The sequence below is a fragment of the Tachypleus tridentatus genome, chromosome 2 (assembly GCF_004210375.1).
Source record: "Tachypleus tridentatus isolate NWPU-2018 chromosome 2, ASM421037v1, whole genome shotgun sequence".
NCBI classification, from domain to species: Eukaryota; Metazoa; Arthropoda; class Merostomata; order Xiphosura; family Limulidae; genus Tachypleus; species Tachypleus tridentatus.
Window position 1 is genome coordinate 88,908,325 of NC_134826.1, and position 22,178 is coordinate 88,930,502.

General features: G+C 31.4%; 1 protein-coding gene across 4 annotated transcripts in view; it reads right to left on the bottom strand.

Annotated features, from left to right (window-relative positions):
• Positions 1 to 1,483: 1,483 nt before the first annotated feature.
• LOC143244461 (cAMP-dependent protein kinase regulatory subunit-like) overlaps positions 1,484 to 22,178 on the bottom strand; it is a 31,397-nt gene continuing 10,702 nt past the window's right edge. For 3 of the 4 annotated variants that reach the window (XM_076489160.1, XM_076489163.1, XM_076489162.1), the window contains exons 2-11: positions 18,379 to 18,543; positions 14,897 to 14,988; positions 11,032 to 11,140; positions 10,179 to 10,277; positions 8,413 to 8,472; positions 7,892 to 7,952; positions 7,412 to 7,533; positions 6,944 to 7,025; positions 4,143 to 4,320; positions 1,484 to 3,752 (exon numbers count right to left, since the gene is read on the bottom strand). In XM_076489160.1, coding sequence (XP_076345275.1) covers positions 4,148 to 4,320; positions 6,944 to 7,025; positions 7,412 to 7,533; positions 7,892 to 7,952; positions 8,413 to 8,472; positions 10,179 to 10,277; positions 11,032 to 11,140; positions 14,897 to 14,988; positions 18,379 to 18,543 — 963 coding nt within the window. In that variant the 3' untranslated portion in view covers positions 1,484 to 3,752; positions 4,143 to 4,147. Of the gene's footprint in view, positions 3,769 to 4,142; positions 4,321 to 6,943; positions 7,026 to 7,411; positions 7,534 to 7,891; positions 7,953 to 8,412; positions 8,473 to 10,178; positions 10,278 to 11,031; positions 11,141 to 14,896; positions 14,989 to 18,378; positions 18,544 to 22,178 lie in introns of all 4 variants that reach the window. The other variant, XM_076489161.1, reaches the window with a different exon arrangement.

Sequence of the window (22,178 nt, forward strand, 5' to 3'; positions counted from 1 at the left end):
CCTAAATATTTAGTTAACACATTTCATATTACATTTACGGTCATTTTAGACAGTTAGACACTACATAATTTAGTACTGACTAACGTATGTTCGATCAAAACTACACAAGAATTATCTGCTCTACATGTTTCTAATTTTGAAATGACAGAGTAGACAAAAGTATCAACCCCTCAATTTTTGGCTAATCTAAACACTGTTACACGTGGCCCCAAACTTCGGACGTCACTTGCAATCTACGAAGCACAAATCACAGCATTCACATTACCGTGACACTAACCACAAGGCTGCCTACGCCTGATCCCTCTAATCGCGCAACTTTATATACCATATACATAATTTAGTCGACTAAAACAAGTAGAATATTTCTTTGATACACGATATGTTTTAAATTACTTTTGTTTTACTCTAAATAAATTGTTGTTATTATATACTTAAAAGCAAGAAAGGTTTCAATATTTTTGACGAAGAAAAACATCTCATCCGGTCAACAGTACAAATAATTATTGTTATGAGTATGAACTACAACAGATTTTTCTGCATCTAACAAAGTAAGATAACTAAACTGACGTAAAATCATTATTTCTTCAGTAACGCAATGTTTCATAACATTTTTTCAGATTGGAGTAAAATTATTTAACGTTAGACAGTTCATCAAACAATGAAATAAATGGAAGACAGCTACTCAATAGCACCCACCACCAACTCTTTTACCAACGAACAGTGAGACTGGCTCTCACATTATATTGAAAGAGCGAATATGTTCAGTGACGGGTTTCGATCCCGCGACCAGGGAATTTATTGTCAAACATTTTAATCACCATTAGGGTATAAATGTACTGAACTCAGGAATTGTAATTAAAATTTAATGTATATATACTTTTATCAAAATGAGCTTATTTTCACATTACATAGCAATATTTTTTAAAAATAAGTTCAGCATCCATGTTTTTTAAAAATTATGTGTATCTAATCATTAGTTTTTGTACACTGTGGAATAATAACACATTTATAGTTCTTAGATCACAACGCGTGACGGGCGTTTTTCACACTTCGAACCTGACGAATATTTTCGACAAATCTTAACTGTTAGTTTCGCCATCTAGCGAGTTTCAAAATTAAGAGAATAAATAGAATCAACAAAGGCATTCTTTGACTAATGATTGGAATGTTAAGTGTTCATGCACATCTCTTTAATTGAACAAGTTACTATCTGATCTTTAATAACTTATTGTCATAAAACTAAAGGCAAAAAAAAGTTATACGAAATAACATTAAAACAGATGAACCAAAGATATAAATTAGGGTTTGTGTGTGTGTGTGTGTTTTTCTTATAGCAAAGCCACAAAGGGCTATCTGCTCAGCCCACCGAGGGGAATCGAACCCCTGATTTTAGCGTTATAAATCCGAAGACATACCGCTGTAGGGTTTGTGAATGCAAAAAAAAAAACTAAAACTGTGAAAAACACAAAATGTCAAAATCTTCTGAAGGACATTAAGAAATTTTATTTATAACACATCTGTAGAGCCTGTACATTTTTACTGTTATCTAACAGATACAAAAAGTAGAAGTTGGGCACAGTAACTTAAGTTACATAACAGCAAACTGTACACTATATGATGACTAAATTTATTCCAGGACCTATATTACACAACTACTTAAATCTATAATCACAAATTGTCCACTACTTAAATAATTTAGTATAAAGAAAACTCTTCTAATGAGTAAGTTGGAGAGTTTAAACTTTGATAACTTTATCTAGATTTGGCATTCTATCTTTATGACAATAACATCCAAAAAACTAAGAAGAATTAACATATTAACTAATATTGTTCTTATTTAGGCCTCACATTTAGTTTTTGTTCTATTTCTATTTAAATCTCATGGCTTCCACATGCACACTATTCTACAACATTAACTTTTAAACATCATTAAACTGTGAATCATAGTTGGTAGACATTGGGACAACAAAAACAATATATCTTGCCAGTGCTACAGTTTTAGGATTCATTTCTCATTTGGTTATGAACTCTTAACTTTTCTACCAAACAATGCACATACAGAGTTACAGAACTCAACATAGAAGTAATTTCGGCTTAATAATTTAGTCTTAGAAAAAATGATCAACTAGCTACTCAAACACAAATATCTTCACACTAACCTTCAAACCAATTAACCAACGTCTTCTAATTTACAAATCTTTCATATTTTTTATCTATAAAAAAACGTAATCTATTTAACAACATCTGAATTTAATCATGACTTGTTTTGCTGCTCAATTCTTGAATACATTTTTACCCTGAATGAAGTTCAAAACATAAGCAATTCACTCATGCTAAAAATTAAGCTAAGAATTGGTGTAATTTGTTATTTTCATACAGAAACTTTCACTGTTATCCACACAACTCTGTTAGCCATCTAAGAACAGTTTTTTGTTTCTTTTGACAACACAAAGAACACTCAGAATCTTTGAGATATTAAAATGAAAACTAAAACATCAAGCATTTTTTAAGAAATAATTCTTACAAATTATCAAACTACAAAAAAAACGAACTTTCCATAAATGTTGCATAATTCTTTCAACACTCAGAGACATTAATTTTTTTTTGTTGGTAATATGTTATTCCAACTAATAAGTTGATTACTGCCAAAAAAAATATTTCTTTGAAAGGTTATGATGAGTTAAAGGAATATAAACTTGTTAAAAAGTCTGATGAAATTAGAATCTAAGAGTTGTTAGGTCTGAGAAATATTCAAGTTAGTTAAAAAAAGTCTGATGTAATTGGGACATTTAGAAGGTCTGAGTAAAATTCAACTGAATTAAAAAGAAAATTTAGTAACATTTTTTATGTTGATCAAATCTCAAATGTTTAAATGTAAATAAGGCACAGGTTTTAGAAGGGTTTGAAGTTTCAAAGGGTCAAAACAGTATGTTGAAAAGTTATACCACACCAAAGTGGTGTTACAACCAATTACTACAATCTTTAACAACATTGAGCTCCAACAGCATTACAGATAAAAATCAAATCTTGTCATTTAGAATAAGCCACAAGTTCTATCAGCACAGACAGACAGACATAAGTTAGGGGGATGGGGGGAGATCAATCAACAAATTGTTAGTTTAGTTTTCCAATGGTAAGGCAGCCATTTGAACAAAGAGCACAAAATATAGGCTAAACAGTTTCAAAATGAGAATTATTTAATCAAATATGCTGATGGAAGAGTGTATTTAAACAAGGAACTGTCTAGTCAACACACTAAGAAATCTTTCTCTGAAAACATGCAGTAGCCAGGTACAGATTTGAAAAGGTAAACTACGGCCAAGTTATACTAACTCATGTCCTTTGTATATCCAGGAACGATAAGGAGTGAGCTCCAAGTCCTGATCAATGGAAAGCTATGTCACAAAAAGGAACATAACCTACAGTTATCACAAATATGCAATATTAATTTGCTACGTAACAGCCACAATGTTTAAATAATGTAGATCGAGAATTAATGTACATTTACAATGTAGGTTAAACAGAAAATACAATTACTAAAACCTTAGATCTAAACAACCAGATCTGTTCTTGAATCTAACTCATTGAAGAAACAAAACAACAACCAACAATAAAACACTATTTAATGTAATTTTCAAAACCAATTTATCAATTCTCAGTGTGTATGCAATGCCTGTATGCTCTATGTTACAAAACGTCCTGTCTTCTCTGTAGGCGAAGAAACATTCCTGTTCCCTCTAGTAGCCATGCGTCTACAAAACAGAGATCCTAAAATCAATCATAGCATAACTGTTAACATAAAGACCTGTTTATGTGGTAGCCCACAGCCTTCACACAATGCAACTGTCAAATTAGATCATTTCAAAATAATTAACATGTCTCCGACCTATGAGACAAACCAAAACAAACTTCCTAGCACTTAAAGAACTGATTTCTGAATATTTAGCTTTAAAATAAATTATGATATGGAAGGAAAAAAACCATTTAAATTATTATTTACAAAAAAAAACGATCCACATAAGTAAGGGTATGGAGTGAGCTACAGAAATATCTTAAACACAATTTGAAACTAAACTGTCTCTTTAACATTAAAAAACAAATCCAGCTGAAACATTTGAATGTTGAAGACACATACAACTTACTTTGTCTAAACTGACAGCGATATAAGACTGTTGTATTGAACCATATTGCGTTTCAGAATGTCAGCACAAGGTCCGAGAACTCTTTCAAATCGAGCTCTGTCCAATTTCACACACTTGAGTGGCCCGTCTGCCTTGACCGTAGCAGCCCTTGGTCGATCTAGCAATAATGCTATCTCACCTGTAATAGATAAAACATTTTGTATACTACCTAAGCTTTGATATTCAATAAATCATGGAGAATATGAAGTTTTATTTAATCATTTTAGGAAACAAACACATGAAAGTAAACAGTACAGACTATTCAACTAAACATGTGATGTAAACAGTTAGAAAACAATACATTTACTCAGGGCTAAGTTCCTAAAAGAATGTACTTCTGTGCTTGAGATTATCAAAGTCAAGCTCACTGGTATATAAAGTGAAAAATGGATCCAAACTTATGTGGTACAAAGTTATGTGCTAGTAATTAAAAAACATTGTTTTTTTAGCAACTTGAAGCAATATTTTAAAAAACACTTGTAAAGAGATGATTGCAAGACTTGTTTACAAAATAATAGTATACCTTAACAAAAACAAGTTGTGTCTTAATTATGAATATTTTTAATGCTTGTGTAGGTGAATACTCTCTTTCCTTTCAAGCAAAATAAGCCTCATGGCCAAAAATCACATGATATAATACAGTTCATTCTATAACAAATGTGTGGATGTAAATGTAACCAAACTTTTTGTTTGTTCATTAATGTACAATACAATTTCTTTTATAGCAAAAAAATGCATTACATAAGAGTAAAATCCAAATATTAATAAATATTTAGTACAGTAATACAAATACATTGTACAGGGAGATTTAACTAGCAGTTTTTAATATGCTGTGATATACGTACCATCACGTTCAAGTTTTAGATAACTTATAATAATATATTTATGTACACATACATAGTTTGTTCACATATGCACACTGGTACTAGCTGGAATATAAACCTCAAAACACATAAGTTATGATAGTACTTTTATTATTATAAATATTACTTCATACTGGTTGCTTAATATATGGATTTAGAACTAACCTAAACTTTCTAAGTTGGCTAAATCTTGCAAGGTATGATAGTGATTATGGTAAAAATATTACTAAGAACAAAAAGATATTCAACTGATGAAACAATGCATTCTATTCTTTAAATGAAAAACTATATATAATTATTTATACCCATTATCACATTTGTTTGGAGTTATGACATATGAAGTTAGTTTTCTTTGATCAGAAGTTAACATTAGTTAGGTAACCATGAAATTACAAAAGCTACTGGTTTTTAAGCACTTTTTAAGTGTTTACACATTGACTTATTCACAGGTTCCTTACTATGCTGATCACAGAATAATAAAACACATTAACCACAAAACTATCAAAATTCCACTAATTACTGCCAAGGGACTCAATGTAATATGCACAGTAAATTAGAAATGACATCTGATATTTGGGGTCAGTTCTTTACACTGGATATTGGCAACACTGCTATGCTAGTCAACAACCCAGTTTTAACTCCAATATTATGTATAAAAACCCTTAGTAAACAATCAACTCAGTTTCTAGATCTTTCTTCTACAAATCGTGTTTATACAGTCAACCAACCACACCATGTTCTGAACTAAGTCACCTTGAACACTCGTAGTCAAACATCCTCTCTAATGTATTATTTTCCTATAATTCATTTTCAATGCTCAGTGAACCTATGTCTTCTGTAACATGGCTCATTATTTTTAAATCTTAGACTTTTGATCAATGATTCATTAACATCTACAAGGAATATTTGTATTTGCAAGTCAAAAGTGTCCATTTTATTAAAAACTATAAAATTAAATTTCTGAACACTTTAACCAACTTATAAATCCAAATATTGTACTTTGTTTGTAGGGGAAAATATTTGTTTAGAATGAGGTGCAATAACACTTAACAAAAGATACAGTATTAATAGAAAACAATAATTCATATCTAATGTCTTTATTCAGTGAAAAACCTGATAAAGGATCTAAGTTTTATGGGCTTGACTTGTCTACATTTGATCCAGTAGAAACAGATAATCTACTTTTAACATCTCTAATCATTCAAGCTTTCCTAAAAACTCTAATCAACAATCCACCATTACCATTTTAAGCAAGTGATGCACAATATAGAACCTGTATTTAAGAACTCAGTGTCACATGTTTTCAGATAACCTAACATACTTAATCTGCCATCCTCCATCACAAACTTTCACTCCCATCTAAATCTTTCCCTCATTTATTTTCAATTTGATATTTTGTTTTGTAGTTGAATGTAATATCTCCACTTATTCATCAAATATCAAACATCTTCCATCAACAGTTCATTATTACCACTTATTCAGTCATCTTAAAGATTTATAGTTAACAAACCATCAATAAAAACATGTCTAGAACATCAGTTTTTAACATCTTTGATCATGAAATATTTCTAATCTATATGGTCATCAGACACTTTAATCTACAAGTAACATTAAGGGTCAGCTTTTGGATATTTGATTAACAATCCTTTTCTTCAAAACTTTACCCTAATTTATAAATAACACCATCACAACACACTTTTTACACCACTGATAAAGAACCTACTTTCAGTCATCAGTCCCCTTACTCAATAATTTAACTTTCCCTACAGATAACACCTTTGATTAATGCTATTAATCTTTAATGCATTTAGCTGTCAGTCCATTCAATCAAGATTCTATCTAAGCCTATAAGTAACACCATCAGCCACCCATTCAAACAATATACCTTATAAAACATACCAAAATAATCCGAAGGTCCTAACCGTCCCACTTCAACTTGAGGTTCGTCTTCTGATCGTCGTTGTAAAACAACTGCTGTACCCTGCAAAAATAAGTTAAAACTTTAATTAATGCTAGCTCAATTCACATGCATAGTGAATTTCATGCTAAGAAATAATTATGGGACTGTTTTAGTACTCACTTTATAAACAACATGAACATATGGTGCCGTCATTACTAATAATCTTTAAAAGATAAAATAATAAAGTTTTTAAACTTTTAAGACACTTATATGGTTTCTTAGAAAATTTTATTGGTCACTGTGGTTTTGATATACATAAGTTGTAATATTCCTAATTGTATTAAACATTTAAAAATCCACAAAAACAGTGGAATTTTGCCCTACAACTTTCAATATCATATAGACTATAATGTCCGTTACTACTATAAGCACAGAGAGAGATAAAAAATTAATAAAGAAAAACTCACCTGCTCTATTATATAGAAGTCATCACCCTTCTGTTCTTGTTCTACCACAATGTCACCATCGTTAAACTGAGCCGATTCAAGGGCGTCTGCCACAGTGAGTCGCTCCCATTTATCTAAGCTCTCTAGAGCCAAAGGGTAAATTAAACTGTCATAGATACTTTGTTAAAGTAATACAAACACCAAACAAAACAATCAATGAGTTCTACACATGAGAACAAACAGCATCAATCTAGCATGTTATGTGGGTTTACCTTTAGGTTCTTAATCTAAGACTTCTCTTATAGAAGTTTAGTAGAATCAAATGAACACATAAATACATTCACTAAAGAAAGAACATATGAGTGTATTAAAATGAAACATCTAGGTACAACTGTTAGTAAACCATCAAAGGTTTAGTTTGGTATTAACTGGGTGACATTATTTGTTTAAAATGTACTTAATGGACTGATTTTCAGTTAAAATGTTTCTTTCTAAACTTACCTAATATGGAAACCTTACTGAGGAACTCTTCATAAAGCTTGCGTTTTCTGATTGTGCTTCCCTAACAGAACAGAGTCAACAGATAACAGTATCTGATAACAGCTTTTACCATTAACAAAACAAATCACAGTATCTGATAACAACCTTTACCACTAGTAGAACAAATAGCAGTATCTGATAACAACCTTTACCACTAGTAGAACAAATAGCAGTATCTGATAACAGCCTTTACCAGTAACAGAACAAATAACAGTGTCTTATAACAGCCTTTATCACCAAGTCAACAGACAACAAGTACGCTACTGAATTGACAGATAACGGTATCAACCATTAAGTCAACTGTAACATATTTACCACTAAGTTTATAGTATTCAGTAAAGCTAATTAAAAATCTACAGCTTATTATACGATAAAATGGCCTAAAATCTATAAAGGTGTCAGCACATGGTACTGCATTATCTTTCTTCAACAAATATCCACATTTAATACTAAATTTGTCCATTGCTACCTGAAGGACTCACCATTAATATCCTCCGGTATGTGTCTCTGTCAATAGCCCACAGTTTTATGTCTGTTTTTGCCTGTAACAAAATTTAAACACTATATTTCATGTCAATTTCATGCTACCATTTTATACAAAAATTTGTTTATGGTTGGATGACCCACAAAGTAAAAAAATATATGAAGTATAATTAAGAGGTTAATGCTATATTAAAAACAGTTTACAAAATTTTATTTAAAAAAAACAACACTACAGAACTGAAATACATAAATTACATAAAATCTGTTGCATCATTTACCTGATAAAGCACACATGTGAATGAGAAACTTACACTGAAAAATGTATTACTATTACCCTGGAAGTTTCAATGGAAAGAATCAAACAAGTGTTTCAGTTACAGCAATATAAAGAAATTTGTGCATTAATATTAACAATGTATATTAGATTAATAACTTTATCATACTTTTATCAAATGTAGCTGTCAAAACAAGTTATAATCTGAATTAAAATACACATAAGTGTTCTTACAGCAGTAACCTGTTATTGTAGTTGTGGATATGAAGTGTTAAGATTTTAAATTAATTCATTATTATCTGACCCAAATCTTCAGTACACAGTGTTGCTAGTTAATCATCACACACATCCAATGATAATTTGTATTTGTAAGAAAGTAATTCAGGGATTATATTTAATCCACAGTTCTTACTAGGTGAGCTTTTTAAAGTCTATAAGAATGAAGCATTCCAAAAAACCTCCAAAAGTAAAATTCTTCTGGCACAAAATACACTACAACTACTACATGGCAATTATTTATGTTCTGAGAATTAAAATTTAAAGAATTTATACACATTTTCCTGAGAACCCATAGTAGTGTTCAGTGGGACTAAAGATTTAATTATTTTAGTTGTTTTAATTCCATGAACAATCTCAATGATTTGGGAAAAGCCAGGAAATTTCTATAGCAATTAGTTACTCTATACCAACTCAAGTTGGCTATACAGTATTTGTGACCTTACTGTGACTGTGACAACATATAAAACCATACACTGACTGTAGTAAAATAACAGACCTTATGGTAACTGTGTAACTTCGGGTGTAACACAGTATGAGAACTGTGACAAGTGGAAGCTAGGCTGAAAGAGACAAGACCTGGAAATTTAGAGCGACTGTGATATTCAGTATATGTGCATTCAAATGTTTTAACAGTACATGGATCACAAGAAACAAGATCTATGTTAGGTTCATAAAATTCAAGAATTATTGTAATATGAGATGGCACCAGAGGCTGTGTATAATAACACTGGGATGAAAGTGAAAGCATGATTTCTTTCAGAGGTTTGTTCTCAAAATGGGTTTAACAATTTGTAATTCTTAAAACAATTTTGTAAATATCAGAATTATCATAATTGAGTCAAGTGGAGGTTTTAAATGTTTCCATAATAACCTTTTGGTTCTTGTTTCTAAGAAGATGATAAATTAAAAAAAATTCAAGTTTATCTACAAAGACATACAAATAACTGACATAACCAAATTTCTTAAGACTATAGATTTTCAGAGTATTTATAGCTCAATAATGGGATATTATGGATGAGGAACTCATGATGATGATAAATCCACTTTATGTAAAAATGTATTCTCAAGACGGCTGGTATGGGTATTAGCACTTTAATTAAAATAAAGTACAAAACAAAGATTAACCTAAAAATGGCCTAAGAATGATGAGGAACTCCTTTAATAAGAGCAGACAATTCAATGATATATTAAAGACAGATATTTTAAACTTACAATGACTGTTGCAGCACGAGGAGTTCCATAAATCAAAGCCAATTCTCCAAAACTTCCTCCTTGTCCAATGGTTGTCACCAGGTTACCATTCACAAAAACCTAGGAAATAAATATTGTTTTTAATTTCCAAAGAGACTAATTCATTTATTAGTATAAGTAATTTGATATATTGTGATTAAGGTACAGTCACCATTACCGGACATTCAAATTAGAGAATCATTTACAGTAACAAAATAGAAGGGCTGTAAAAATAATTTTACTTACAAAGTTAATTTACCAAAAGCCACCATAACCTTAATTACACTTTGCTCAGCTGAGCACATCTCCTGTAAATAGCTGAACAAGCTTTATATATATATTATGCATGCAAAGCTACTAAGGAGATTTTTGTGCTAACCATACTTGATTTTGAAGAGACAGATTAGATGAAAGATAGGATTCAACAACACCTACTACCAACTTTTGGGTGGGCTACTCATGTATGATTGAATAGTGGAATTTGGCCATAACCCATGGGCTCCAAAGTGTGGAACACAACAATTTTTTTTTCTTTGGAGGGGTGGGATAATTATTTGTTTGGAATTAAGCACAAAGCTACACAATGGGCTATCTGTGCTCTGTCCACTACTGGTATTAAAATCCTGTTTCTAGAAGTATGAGTCCACAGACATACCACTGTGCCACTGGCGGGTTGGTGGGATGAATGATAAAACCTGGGTAAGACACTAGTCAAACAACTTTAATTAAGATATCCAAAAAACAAATACATAAACTGCCAGTCAAATTACCTCTCCCTTTCTTTTGCACATTTGAAAACTACTTTTGTGTTTTAGTATAAAATAACAACTCCTACCTCTACTTCTCCTTGATCAATGACATAAAAGTTATCTCCTTCATCTCCCTGTTGTATTACCTTCTCACCAGCGCTGTGGACAACAGGAAACATGGCATCAAAGATATCACTGGAAAAAAACAACTTACCCTTTAGTTAAGAAGCCATTAAAGATTTAGAACAGCACTGTATTCTGTTCTCAAGCCAATAACACAGAAACAGATTTTCACCTACAATCTTTATACATACTTAAATCTGAAGTTGTGTTGGAGCCATAATGGAATAATTTTATATTAAAACATTTCACAACTAACTATATGTTATCTTGAGTCTAACACTTGATTTAACAGTTGATTTAAAAAAAAAGAAAAAAGAGTAAATTTCAGTATCTTTAATGAAAACTCATCAATATATAGCTATGTGGGTTAATTATCATCAATATATAGCTATGTGGGTTAAATTATTTAAGATATGCCTTGCTATATATATATATATATATATATATAAAAAGATTCACAGTGCTGTTTAATTACTTATAATAAACAGAGATAAAAAAAAAAGGAACAGACTTGTACCAGAAGGTATTTTAAAATAATGTTATACAATTAAAGTGTTAATTTAAGTTGGAAATAATAAACTAAGCCAGAAGGAATATGTACTAATGGCAAAGCTAATAATGCTATTATCTTTATTTTTGAACTACTGACCAGAGGAAAGAAGCCAATCAATAATACCTTACCACTCATGCTAAGAGACTGACTGTCACACTTTTAATGCACCTACTGCAAAAAATATGTGAAATATTTTGTGCTACTATTGCACAGATTTGAGCTTAACTAACTGGCTTTGGGATACAGAGCTTTACTAACAGGCCCTGAAAAAGAAGGAAACACAAACCTAGCTTCCAGCCCAGTGCAAAATAACTTTTCTCCTATTATATGCCTGTCTGATAATATCGTTTAGATCTACAGTAATGGAAATAACTAATGAAACACACATACACGATACACCTACAGAAGTGACACTCAATCAGCAATGGTAACTATATACTTAACTTTATTAATGGTATAAAACATTATTACATCAAATGCAGAAACAATTAGCCTGCATAATGACCTAGTATTTTTTACAGGATCTATTTTTTTTATGAGTAAGTGTAATACCATGTTATATTGCCATGCAGTTTATCAATATACAGTTGTGGAATATATTTCCGAGAGTTCTGTATGTCTCCCCAATAGTTGTTTACTACTTTGACCCTTTTAGTTTTTACATGTGACCACACAGTCTCAAGAATGTTTATACAGAAACACTGAACAAACTATCATTGATTGCAGATAAGTAACAAACTATCATTGATTATTATAAAGATTAAAATACATTATATCACCAGCTGGATAGCCTCACTATTTGTTGGTTAAATGTCTCACAAAGCTACTCAACTAACTGTTCCTGATTTTGAAGTGACATATGAAAGGTTGCTAATTTACACCACCCATCATCAATTCTTGGGCTTCTCTTTACCAGGGAATAGTAGTACTGACTGTTGCTTTATAACATCCTCCATGACATAAAAGGGAAGTATGTTCAGTTATTTGCAGATAGCAGGTTGATCAACCCAACCACAAAGTTAGGCCACAGTACTGTTAAACACAGTTGTAACAGTTTGTAAACTATTAATATATGACTGTGTTCTGGTGCAATTTATTGTCACATGATAAAAGGTGTGGCATTATACTCTTTTCATAATTGGTACATTAATTGTATATATTAAAATGTGGCATTATACCCTTTCTGTATCACACCATTTCATAATTATATCCAGTGCAATAAAATATTTAAAAAATGATAATAACAAATATATACATACATATATGTTCATACTGTTAATGCACTTATGAGAAGCATATACAATTTATAAATCAAAACACATAAAGTAATAAAATTACCAATATAAATATAATATCAATAAATGAACTAAAGATGGCACTGCAACTCAGTTTTCTTATGGCTCAATATAAACCAAGTATCTGATACCATTAAATCAGGTCAATTAAACAATAAACATATTTTATCTTCTACATTTCAAGTTTATGTCACACTGCTGTGCTTCTTCCAAAATTTAGTTTCACTTGAATTTTACACAAACCTACATGAAAGTTATCTGTGCTAGCCATCCCTAATTTCATAATGAAAGACTAGAGGGAAGGTAGGTAATCAGCGCCCCCTACTGCCAATTCTTTTACCAAGAAATAGTGGGATTGACCATAGCATTATAACACCCCCACGGCTGAAAGGGGCGAGTATGTTTAATGGGACAGGGATTCAAACATGCGACCCTTAGAATGCAAGTCGAGTCAATCTTGCTATTTTTTTTTATTTTGCCAAGAAAGGAAAAAAAATGGCACTTGTATTAAATGTTAGTATAAGTTCAGACATGCATCAAAATTTTTATTTTTGTCTTTCTTGTATTCTGCACATATATTATATGAAAATTAATAAAATGGTTATGAACAGCCACATTTTCATTCAGTTATATGTTCATCATATCATTTTTGTCAAAAACAAACAAACAAACTCTCTGGCCATTGTAAACTTTTAATATTTTTTTAGTGTTGGCTATGTTATTCTAATACATTTTTCACTTAATGTCGTTATACGTATCTTGTTGTAGAACTTCGACATCTATTAACTAATCCAATTAGACCCAGGGGTGTCTCTTAGAGGTTCCAATCGTGAACCACATGGAGGTTTTTGAAACTCCTACATTTTGTTTGTAGCCCCAGTACTGTGGCTGCCTGTACTAACCAATTGCAGGCCAAAGTAGATGAAGTAATATGGAACATTTCATAAAACTCCCGAGTCAAAACGTTACGATTCAAAAATACAGTACAGCTATTTTTGTTGACTGTCAGTGCAGGTGAAGTTTAAAAATATTCTACACTTATAATAAGTCCAGTAAATGACAAGTTCATCCCATGCCTAGGTGGCACACAGCATCAGATACTCAACAGCACAAATGGACGGCAATGGTAATGCATTCACCGAGCAGAAGATGTTCATGGTTAAATATATTTAAGATTAAAGAACAGATGAGGGCAAGGAAAAAAAAATTAGCATTAGGTTTCCACTGCATCACTATTTAGCTGTTTGCTAACAACAGTTTTATTTCAATAAATAATATAAGTTTAATATAGCTAAATTATATGAAATAAAATTTTGTATATATATATACTGTATTATATATTTCCTTTGAAATCACATTTTGTTAATTCTGTGACAAAAAATATGGTTAGTTTTGTGTCAGATCACATTCTCCATTAATAGCCATACAGCATCTATAGTTTTGATGAAATAACGACCCAGTAATAATTTATAAAATCAAACATTAGTAATTTATTTATGATACATAAAACTCAGACAGAACTCCAGTTGAGATAATGTTACTTTTCTAATAACATGATCAGCCAATGAAATACTTTGTCTTCAGATGTGATAGGAACTCGAACACTGATAGAGATTTAGAGAAGGCTGGATAAGTATTCTAGAAATGAAGGTTGAATATATAAAATGGAGTTTCTACATGCTGTTTCTAGAAGGCTGGAATTAGAAAATAGAATAGCCTATACAGTCTACAGATGGGGCAAATAAGTGTTTGTTACCTCTTGGAAATTAAATTATAATAGTTACTTCTGAGGCAGAACTGAAAAATATTTGGAATTTTTACTTCTCACATTAAACAAAACTTTACCTCTTAAAAGAGAGAAAAGATTTGAGTTTCCAAAACCTTAACCATCTTTCTTTAGCTACATGTAACTTTAAGTTATGAACAATTAAACCTTGTGTTGTTTTCTTTATGTATAATTTTAAAACTGCACACACTTACCTTCGTTCACTGTCATCTAGGTGAGCAAATAAAACATTATTTTCTATTGCTTTTGAGAGAGATGCTGTAGTTTTGAAGTCTTTAGGGACCACCTAGAAAAAAAGAAAAGAAATGATATTTGCTTTAAATAAATCTGTTACTATTCCCCAGCCAAAAACATTGCAGTTTTGTTGTTCTACAGACAAAGGTCACAATAACATGTACAATCTCATACATAATGCTTCCATAGTCTTTTTTTTCTTTTTTTGCAGCATTTAATATAATAACTTACACTTTATATTTGCTATTTTTAATAGGCCTTACATCTTGAAAATGTTATGATGTAACTTGTTTATCTTGGTTGTTTAAGCTAAACAAATGCCATAATTGACAAGGTCAGTGTAAAACAATTATTAAGTGAAAGACTCAGAGCAGGTTTGTACAACAGTTAAGAAAACAAGAGTGTTCTAGTGATAAATATAAACTCCTTAAAAAAATCTCAATACACGTTGGATGAGTGTGTAAAGACAGCCCTGAAGAATAAACAGTCCCTTGTGGTCCACGTGCTATGTTAAGACATTAGTCAACCTAAAGGAAGATGAGACAACCCTGAAGAACGAAATAGTTTCTCGTCATATATGTTATTTTAACCCTTTCACAACAGGCTCAGTATAATATATGAGTTTGTCTATACATTTGCACACGTTAAGTATTTGCACTACAACTTTGATACAACACGGTTATCTTCACAAACTTTAGTAGACTTTTAGTAAAGATTACAAGTATTTTGTATACAAAAAAAAATCTGATTTCTTAATTAAATATTTTTACTAAAGAGATGTTTGTAAAAAAATAGTCTGAGTGGAAAGTAATTTTGTGTTATGAATGAAAAAAAAATTATTCATCTCAAAAATCTCTACATGCATAAACTCTAAAACCTCCTAAATACATTTCAAATGTTTGTTTTCAGTAATACTTTATATTTTATGTTATATTCCATACTATTAACTATGTATTGTCTGTCACTTGACCAACCTCGTGACCATCATAGAAAAATTAGAAATATAAAATATGATTTTTTTATGCTAAAATGACTATATATTATAAAACAAAATACAAATGTTTAGCCTATGTACCTTAATTATCATAACATTATATATGAACATATATATTTATTATTTTTTTTATTATATTGACCATCCAGTTATGCCTAGCTAACATTACATAGATTGCATTGACATGGTGCACATGCACTCAGGTCACCAATCCAGTAATATAAAACTGACCTTTAGTCTTCTCTATCCTGACTGTGTTTTAGTGGACTGCTATTTCGTAATATACAGGTACATTTCAGTAATTGTGCATTATATATATGTATATAGATTATTACTATTTAGAAATAAATTATTAAAACTTATTTTTCTTAAAATATAAAACAATAAATCAAGGAGAAAAACAAACAATTATCTATTCTTGATAAAACCTTTGAAATCAGTTGTTGCTGGGCGTAGGTTGCTAAGCCTTTTAAAATTTTGCATGTGAAGGATATCAAACAAATTTTTTTTAGTTTATACACACACACACATACAGTTGAATAATTAAAAAATCTTACAAAACTACAATAATACCACAGAATTCCACATTAATTTTGCAAGTGTGATGACTACGATTTTTTAAAATTTTATAAAACAAAAAATTTCGAGGAGACTAAAAGACAACACAAACCTCGGTGAAATCTTGAATCAAAGGAACACTGTAGCATCTTCAAAGATTAAAGTAGTGGTGAAAACCACTCTGTGGACATTTTAAGCTGTTGACTGGTTATTCACAAGTCATATATTGAAGTTAGTGTATGTAAGGGACCATTTCAAAAATTGGAAAGAGTTGAACGAGGCCTCTGTGTATGATTCAGTACGTAAGCCGTATCTCAGCAAAATAAAAAGATACAAGGTTTTAATTTTATATTCTACCTTGATAATATTAGTACTTTGAGTTCTCAATTTGTTTGAAATTATAGACTTAGTATTTTGACAACACAAACATCTAATATTAAATATAACTGTATTAAACACACTACCTGACTCACTGAAATCAACATTTAAAAATTACTCTTTTAATATTTACTTTTGAATAAAGGAATTAAATTATATATAACATTAAAGTCTGAATAATTATCTACAAGTTAATTCCAAACTTTCTGACATAAATTCATAAAATAATAGTTCAATGAAATTTTAAATGCAAGGCAACAAATGTGATGATATGGCCTCTGAACTCTGACCTATCATAAAAGTGTTAACACATTAGTCCGACCACAAAGAAGCATACTACTGTAACATCTTACAGACCGTCGTACCATGCCTGCCACTGTAACCCCTTACAGACAGTCGTACCATGTCTGCCACTGTAACACCTTACAGACAGTCGTACCATGTTTGTCACTGTAACACCTTACAAACCATTATAACAAGTCTTAAACAAATATAGAATCAAATCATAATAAAATTTTACATATAAAATCTCTAAGTCACTACAACAAGTGATTAACTGCACCTGTAAAAAAACACAAAGGTAGCTACTAGCCAAACTAAACCTCCCATTTTATTATACCTCATATTAAAGTACGATTAATTAAGTGTTAGGTTTCATGTTTGAAACATACCTCCACTTGTTACGTGTCAGTTGACTCCACTTCCACACACATACCAACTGTTATAAAATACATAACTCAAAAACTTCAGCTACTATTTATACTCTTGTATTATTTATTTTTTAATAAATTAACAATAGGCACATATTCACAAATGTTAATATAAACATTCAGTGAATGAATCATATTAAAAAACTAGGTTTGACTGCAGGAACAACATGGAAAGGTTAACATTATTATTGTTAATACAACACAAATCTTCAAATGACAATTTACTTAAATCAGTGTATTCTTTAAGACAACACATTATTTTAAAATGAGTGGAAATCTAAAAAATGCAAGGTACCTTAATAAACCTTCAATAAACAGTACGAAATAAGTTGACACAAAACTCAAAAGTTGGATAATATAAAATTAATGAAAGCCAGTTTTAGACCACAATAAGAAACACCAATATTAATAGTACCAGAGGTCAGTAATGACAACAGACAATAGCAAGTATGCAGATCAAACATCAATATAGTTTCACCAGGAACTACATCCAAAGTTCAAAGGATTCCAATCATACTGAATTTAACCTTTAATATAAATACTGCAAATCACATTATAAACTATGCCATCAAAAACTACCAGTTTTAATGGCAGTCACACCAAAAATTTACAGCTATGTTCACAACTTATACATGAAGCTGTACTTGTTTCCTCAGCTATAAACCAAACCAGAAACTTCAACTAATCTTTAACTGTTACAGATAACATTAAAGCAAAATCTTCAGTTGAAGAGTCAGAAAATACACTGGTAAACAGTCAGCTTTCATACCTTTTAAAATACGCTGATAAATATCTTTCATACCTTTTTGACATAGTTAGCTGCATCTTCCTCTGAATATGTTTCAGCACTGACAGCTCCACGACGGCCCCGTTGAGGAGGTGTGATGTGTGGTGCTGATGCGAGTTCTTCTTCTTTCTCACCAATAGGGGGAGTTTTTGGTAATTCTTCTACTTTACTTGCAGATTCCTATTAGATAGTTGGTGTAAATTTTATTAAGAGCAAGATTTTAGTCATTATCATGACATTCAAGTAAAGTAAATGTGTGTTCATCATACATACATCTACATTACTTATTTACAACTATGCACACAGGCTAACAATTTATCAAACTACTACCACAACACGAGAGTTACAGAGTCTGGTTGTTGATTGCAAACCAAACACAAGTCTTTTCACAAAGAAATCTGTTATATGTTGGAAACTTCACTCTCACAATAATTGGTATCAATAATTTTAACCCCCGACAGTTTTCAGTTTTCTCTGTAATTATTATCAGAATTCTCAAGAGGATTTCAGGACTGAGGGTAAAGCTTTGAACTTTTTAGAAGAGTATGTAATCATGGAGCTAGAATTATAACTTTCTATGGACTTCCTTTTGTCTAACAATCAAACTGATTCCTGTTTGTCTTCGAAGGCATAACAAGAACAGGCCTACTGATAATCAACCCAATTAGAGGCATGTTTCTTTTGAATATGCATTGTGTTAGCATGAAAGCCAGAACACTCAGATGTGACCAATTAACAAGCCACCTGCTTGACAGCTCACACACGAACATACAAATCATTCCAATAACACTATCATTTCACTGACAGTTGTGTGACTGAGGTCTCTGCACACATGGGAAACCAAATGGCATACACGAACTCAGCTACTGTTTACATGGCTTAAGCCAAGTTGTAACATACACTACATACATGTTCCTAACACGTCTCAACATGTAAATGTGTTTAATATCAACAATGACTCTGAAGTCTACAACAATATTAGGACACTACAATTAATGCATCTTTTACTTCTTCTAGGAAGCAAACCAAAAATTCCTGTATGTAAACATACTCATCTGACACCGATTTGGGCAAACTTGGACATTTGTGCTTACAATTCTCCATGTTCCAGGTTATCCAGAACCCTGATAATGTGTTTTAGGAGTTCTTGTTTTGGATAGATTATTTTAAATTATTTCATAAAGAGAAACCATGTAATGACCACTACAGAATTTTATTCCTTCAAGGTTCATGTTTAATGTAATCAATGGTCTAACTTCAAAAACTCAATGTTTAATCAGAATTTTCCCTTAATTGTTAATTTTGTATCTCTCTCACTCTCTTTCTTTCTTCATCCAAATCCAACATACACAGCAATAAACTAATCAAACTTACCAAATCAATATCTGACATACAGATTCATTTACTCAATAAGCAACTATAGCCTAACTTACAACATGACTCAAATTGTTTTCCAAACTTTAAAGAAAATTACACGTGTCCATCACTTTACGTTAAACATTCTTGTAGCTCAACAGGAATATAAATATATATAAATAATAACCATAAGCACAACAAAGAATGCAGCTAGCTATGAGACTTCATGTGAATTTTTCAAATGTTGCAGCTCAAAGTCACACCCATATAACCATGCCTAGCAGACGATTGTAAAAAAGAAAAAAACTCTCCATGACTTGGTCAGGGAACCTATTAGGAGCAATGCTGTTCAAAATTTATTGCTATCTTCTAATATGTAAACAATTCAGAGGGTGGACAATGGAAGAATATCTGGGTACAAGTGACCATTGCTCAATTAGGTTTAATGTTTAGCTGTATACAAGATTGGAAATTAATAAGATTTTGGTGAAAGATAAAAAAAAAACAACTTTTGAAGGGGGAGCAACAAGAAAAGTCCATCAAGAGTCTTGATGGGTTATTGAGTTAAATAGAAATAGTGATGAGATGTGAAATGTTTTTAAATAAACTATTAAATATTTAAAACATTTCTAACAAAAAAAAGTGTAGATGCAAGTCAAAACAAAAAGAATATAAGAGATAAAATTAAATAAAAGCACAAGTTTCAGAAGTTTAAAACTGATTGCTAAGAGCAGAGCTTACACAACCACAGAAGATTAATGCAGTTAGTCTGTTTGTTTTTTGGAATTTCGCACAAAGCTACTCGAGGGCTATCTGTGCTAGCCATCCCTAATTTAGCAGTGTAAGACTAGAGGGAAGGCAACTAGTCATCACCACCCACCGCCAACTCTTGGGCTACTCTTTTACCAACGAATAGTGGGATTGACCGTCACATTATAACGCCCCCACGGCTGGGAAGGCGAGCATGTTTAGCGCGACGCGGGCGCGAACCCGCACCCTCGGATTACGAGTCGCACGCCTTACGCGCTTGGCCATGCCAGGCCTGCAGTTAGTTAAACCGAATATAATACAATCAAAAATGGAATATTTAAAAAGTAGGAAACGAATAAATATCCAGGAAGTTTAAAATGCATTATGGATAAGCAAAGGGCTAGAAACAGAGTAGAATCAATGATAATGGAAGGATTATTTGTAACAATTATAAGACTGCCAAGTTTTTTTACCTTATTTTTGCTGATGAAGATTTATGCAATATCTTTCAACCTGAACAAGATGATCAAATTAATTCTGAGCTGCTTCAAACAAAACTGAAAAGATTTATCAATAACAAGACTGGTCACACAGGTAATATTTCCCCACATGTTTTGAAGGATATGAAGGGCTGGATACACAAGCCACTTGATAATACTTTTTGTAAGTCCTTGAAAAGTGGAAAGGTGTCAGGATATTAGGTATAGCCTAATGCTACACCTCTTTTTAAGTAAGATGATGAAAGATGTTTTTCAAAACCTTTTAATAAAATTCTTAATTTTGTTACATAACCAATAATGATCTCTGGACATTCTGTCGAGAGGTTATTGCTTGTGTTCACAATGACGATAAAGATGTGGATTTGGAATAACTAGAAATCATTTGACAAGGTGTCACATAAAAGAACTGTAAAAAAAGTTAAGGGTGTGGGAGATAAGTTGGCTCAAAAAAATGGATGAAACAGGAGGAAGTAAAAACTTGTTATAAGCAGAATTCATTTAAACTGGATTAGTGCCTCACAAGTAAAACACTGTTAGGACCTTTGCTCTTTTTGAGTTACAAAGGTTGATTAAAACAAGGCAGCCTCTATGTACCAACAGGCCCACTGTTGTCTTTAAACAGACATATAAATACCATCAGTTCTGAAGATGACTGCTTTAAGAAATAAATCAAATTAAAGCATTAATTAAAAGTTGAATGTTGAATTTAAACACCTAGAAACAACAACACAAAAACTAACTTGGATATCACAGTGCTTACCTATGTATTAGATCCAAATCTCAGTTTTTGGGGCAATTAAACTTTTAACCCACTAGGTGGGTTAGGGCTTTAATTTAACACTGCTTTAAAAAAATTAGCAAAATTCTTACAAATTGTTACTTTAAAGATTCCACATGAACATGGAGTTAAAGAATTTCTCCTATGTTTTAGTTTAATTCATGTGTACATAATTAATAGCATGTACAGATTAAACCTGACATTAATGAATCTCTTAAAGAAAAACAGTTTACTGATCTCACGTGTTGACACTGAGCCAAAAATACATCTCTTGCTGTTAACATTGTGGGAATGATGGAAATCATAAGTCAACAGCTCTAATTTTTAATGTCTGTTAACTATCGGGAGAACAATACACCCTATAATAACTAAGATGGTATAATTACCTCACAAAAGATAATTTACAAGCCAAATGAATACCCTAGTTTATT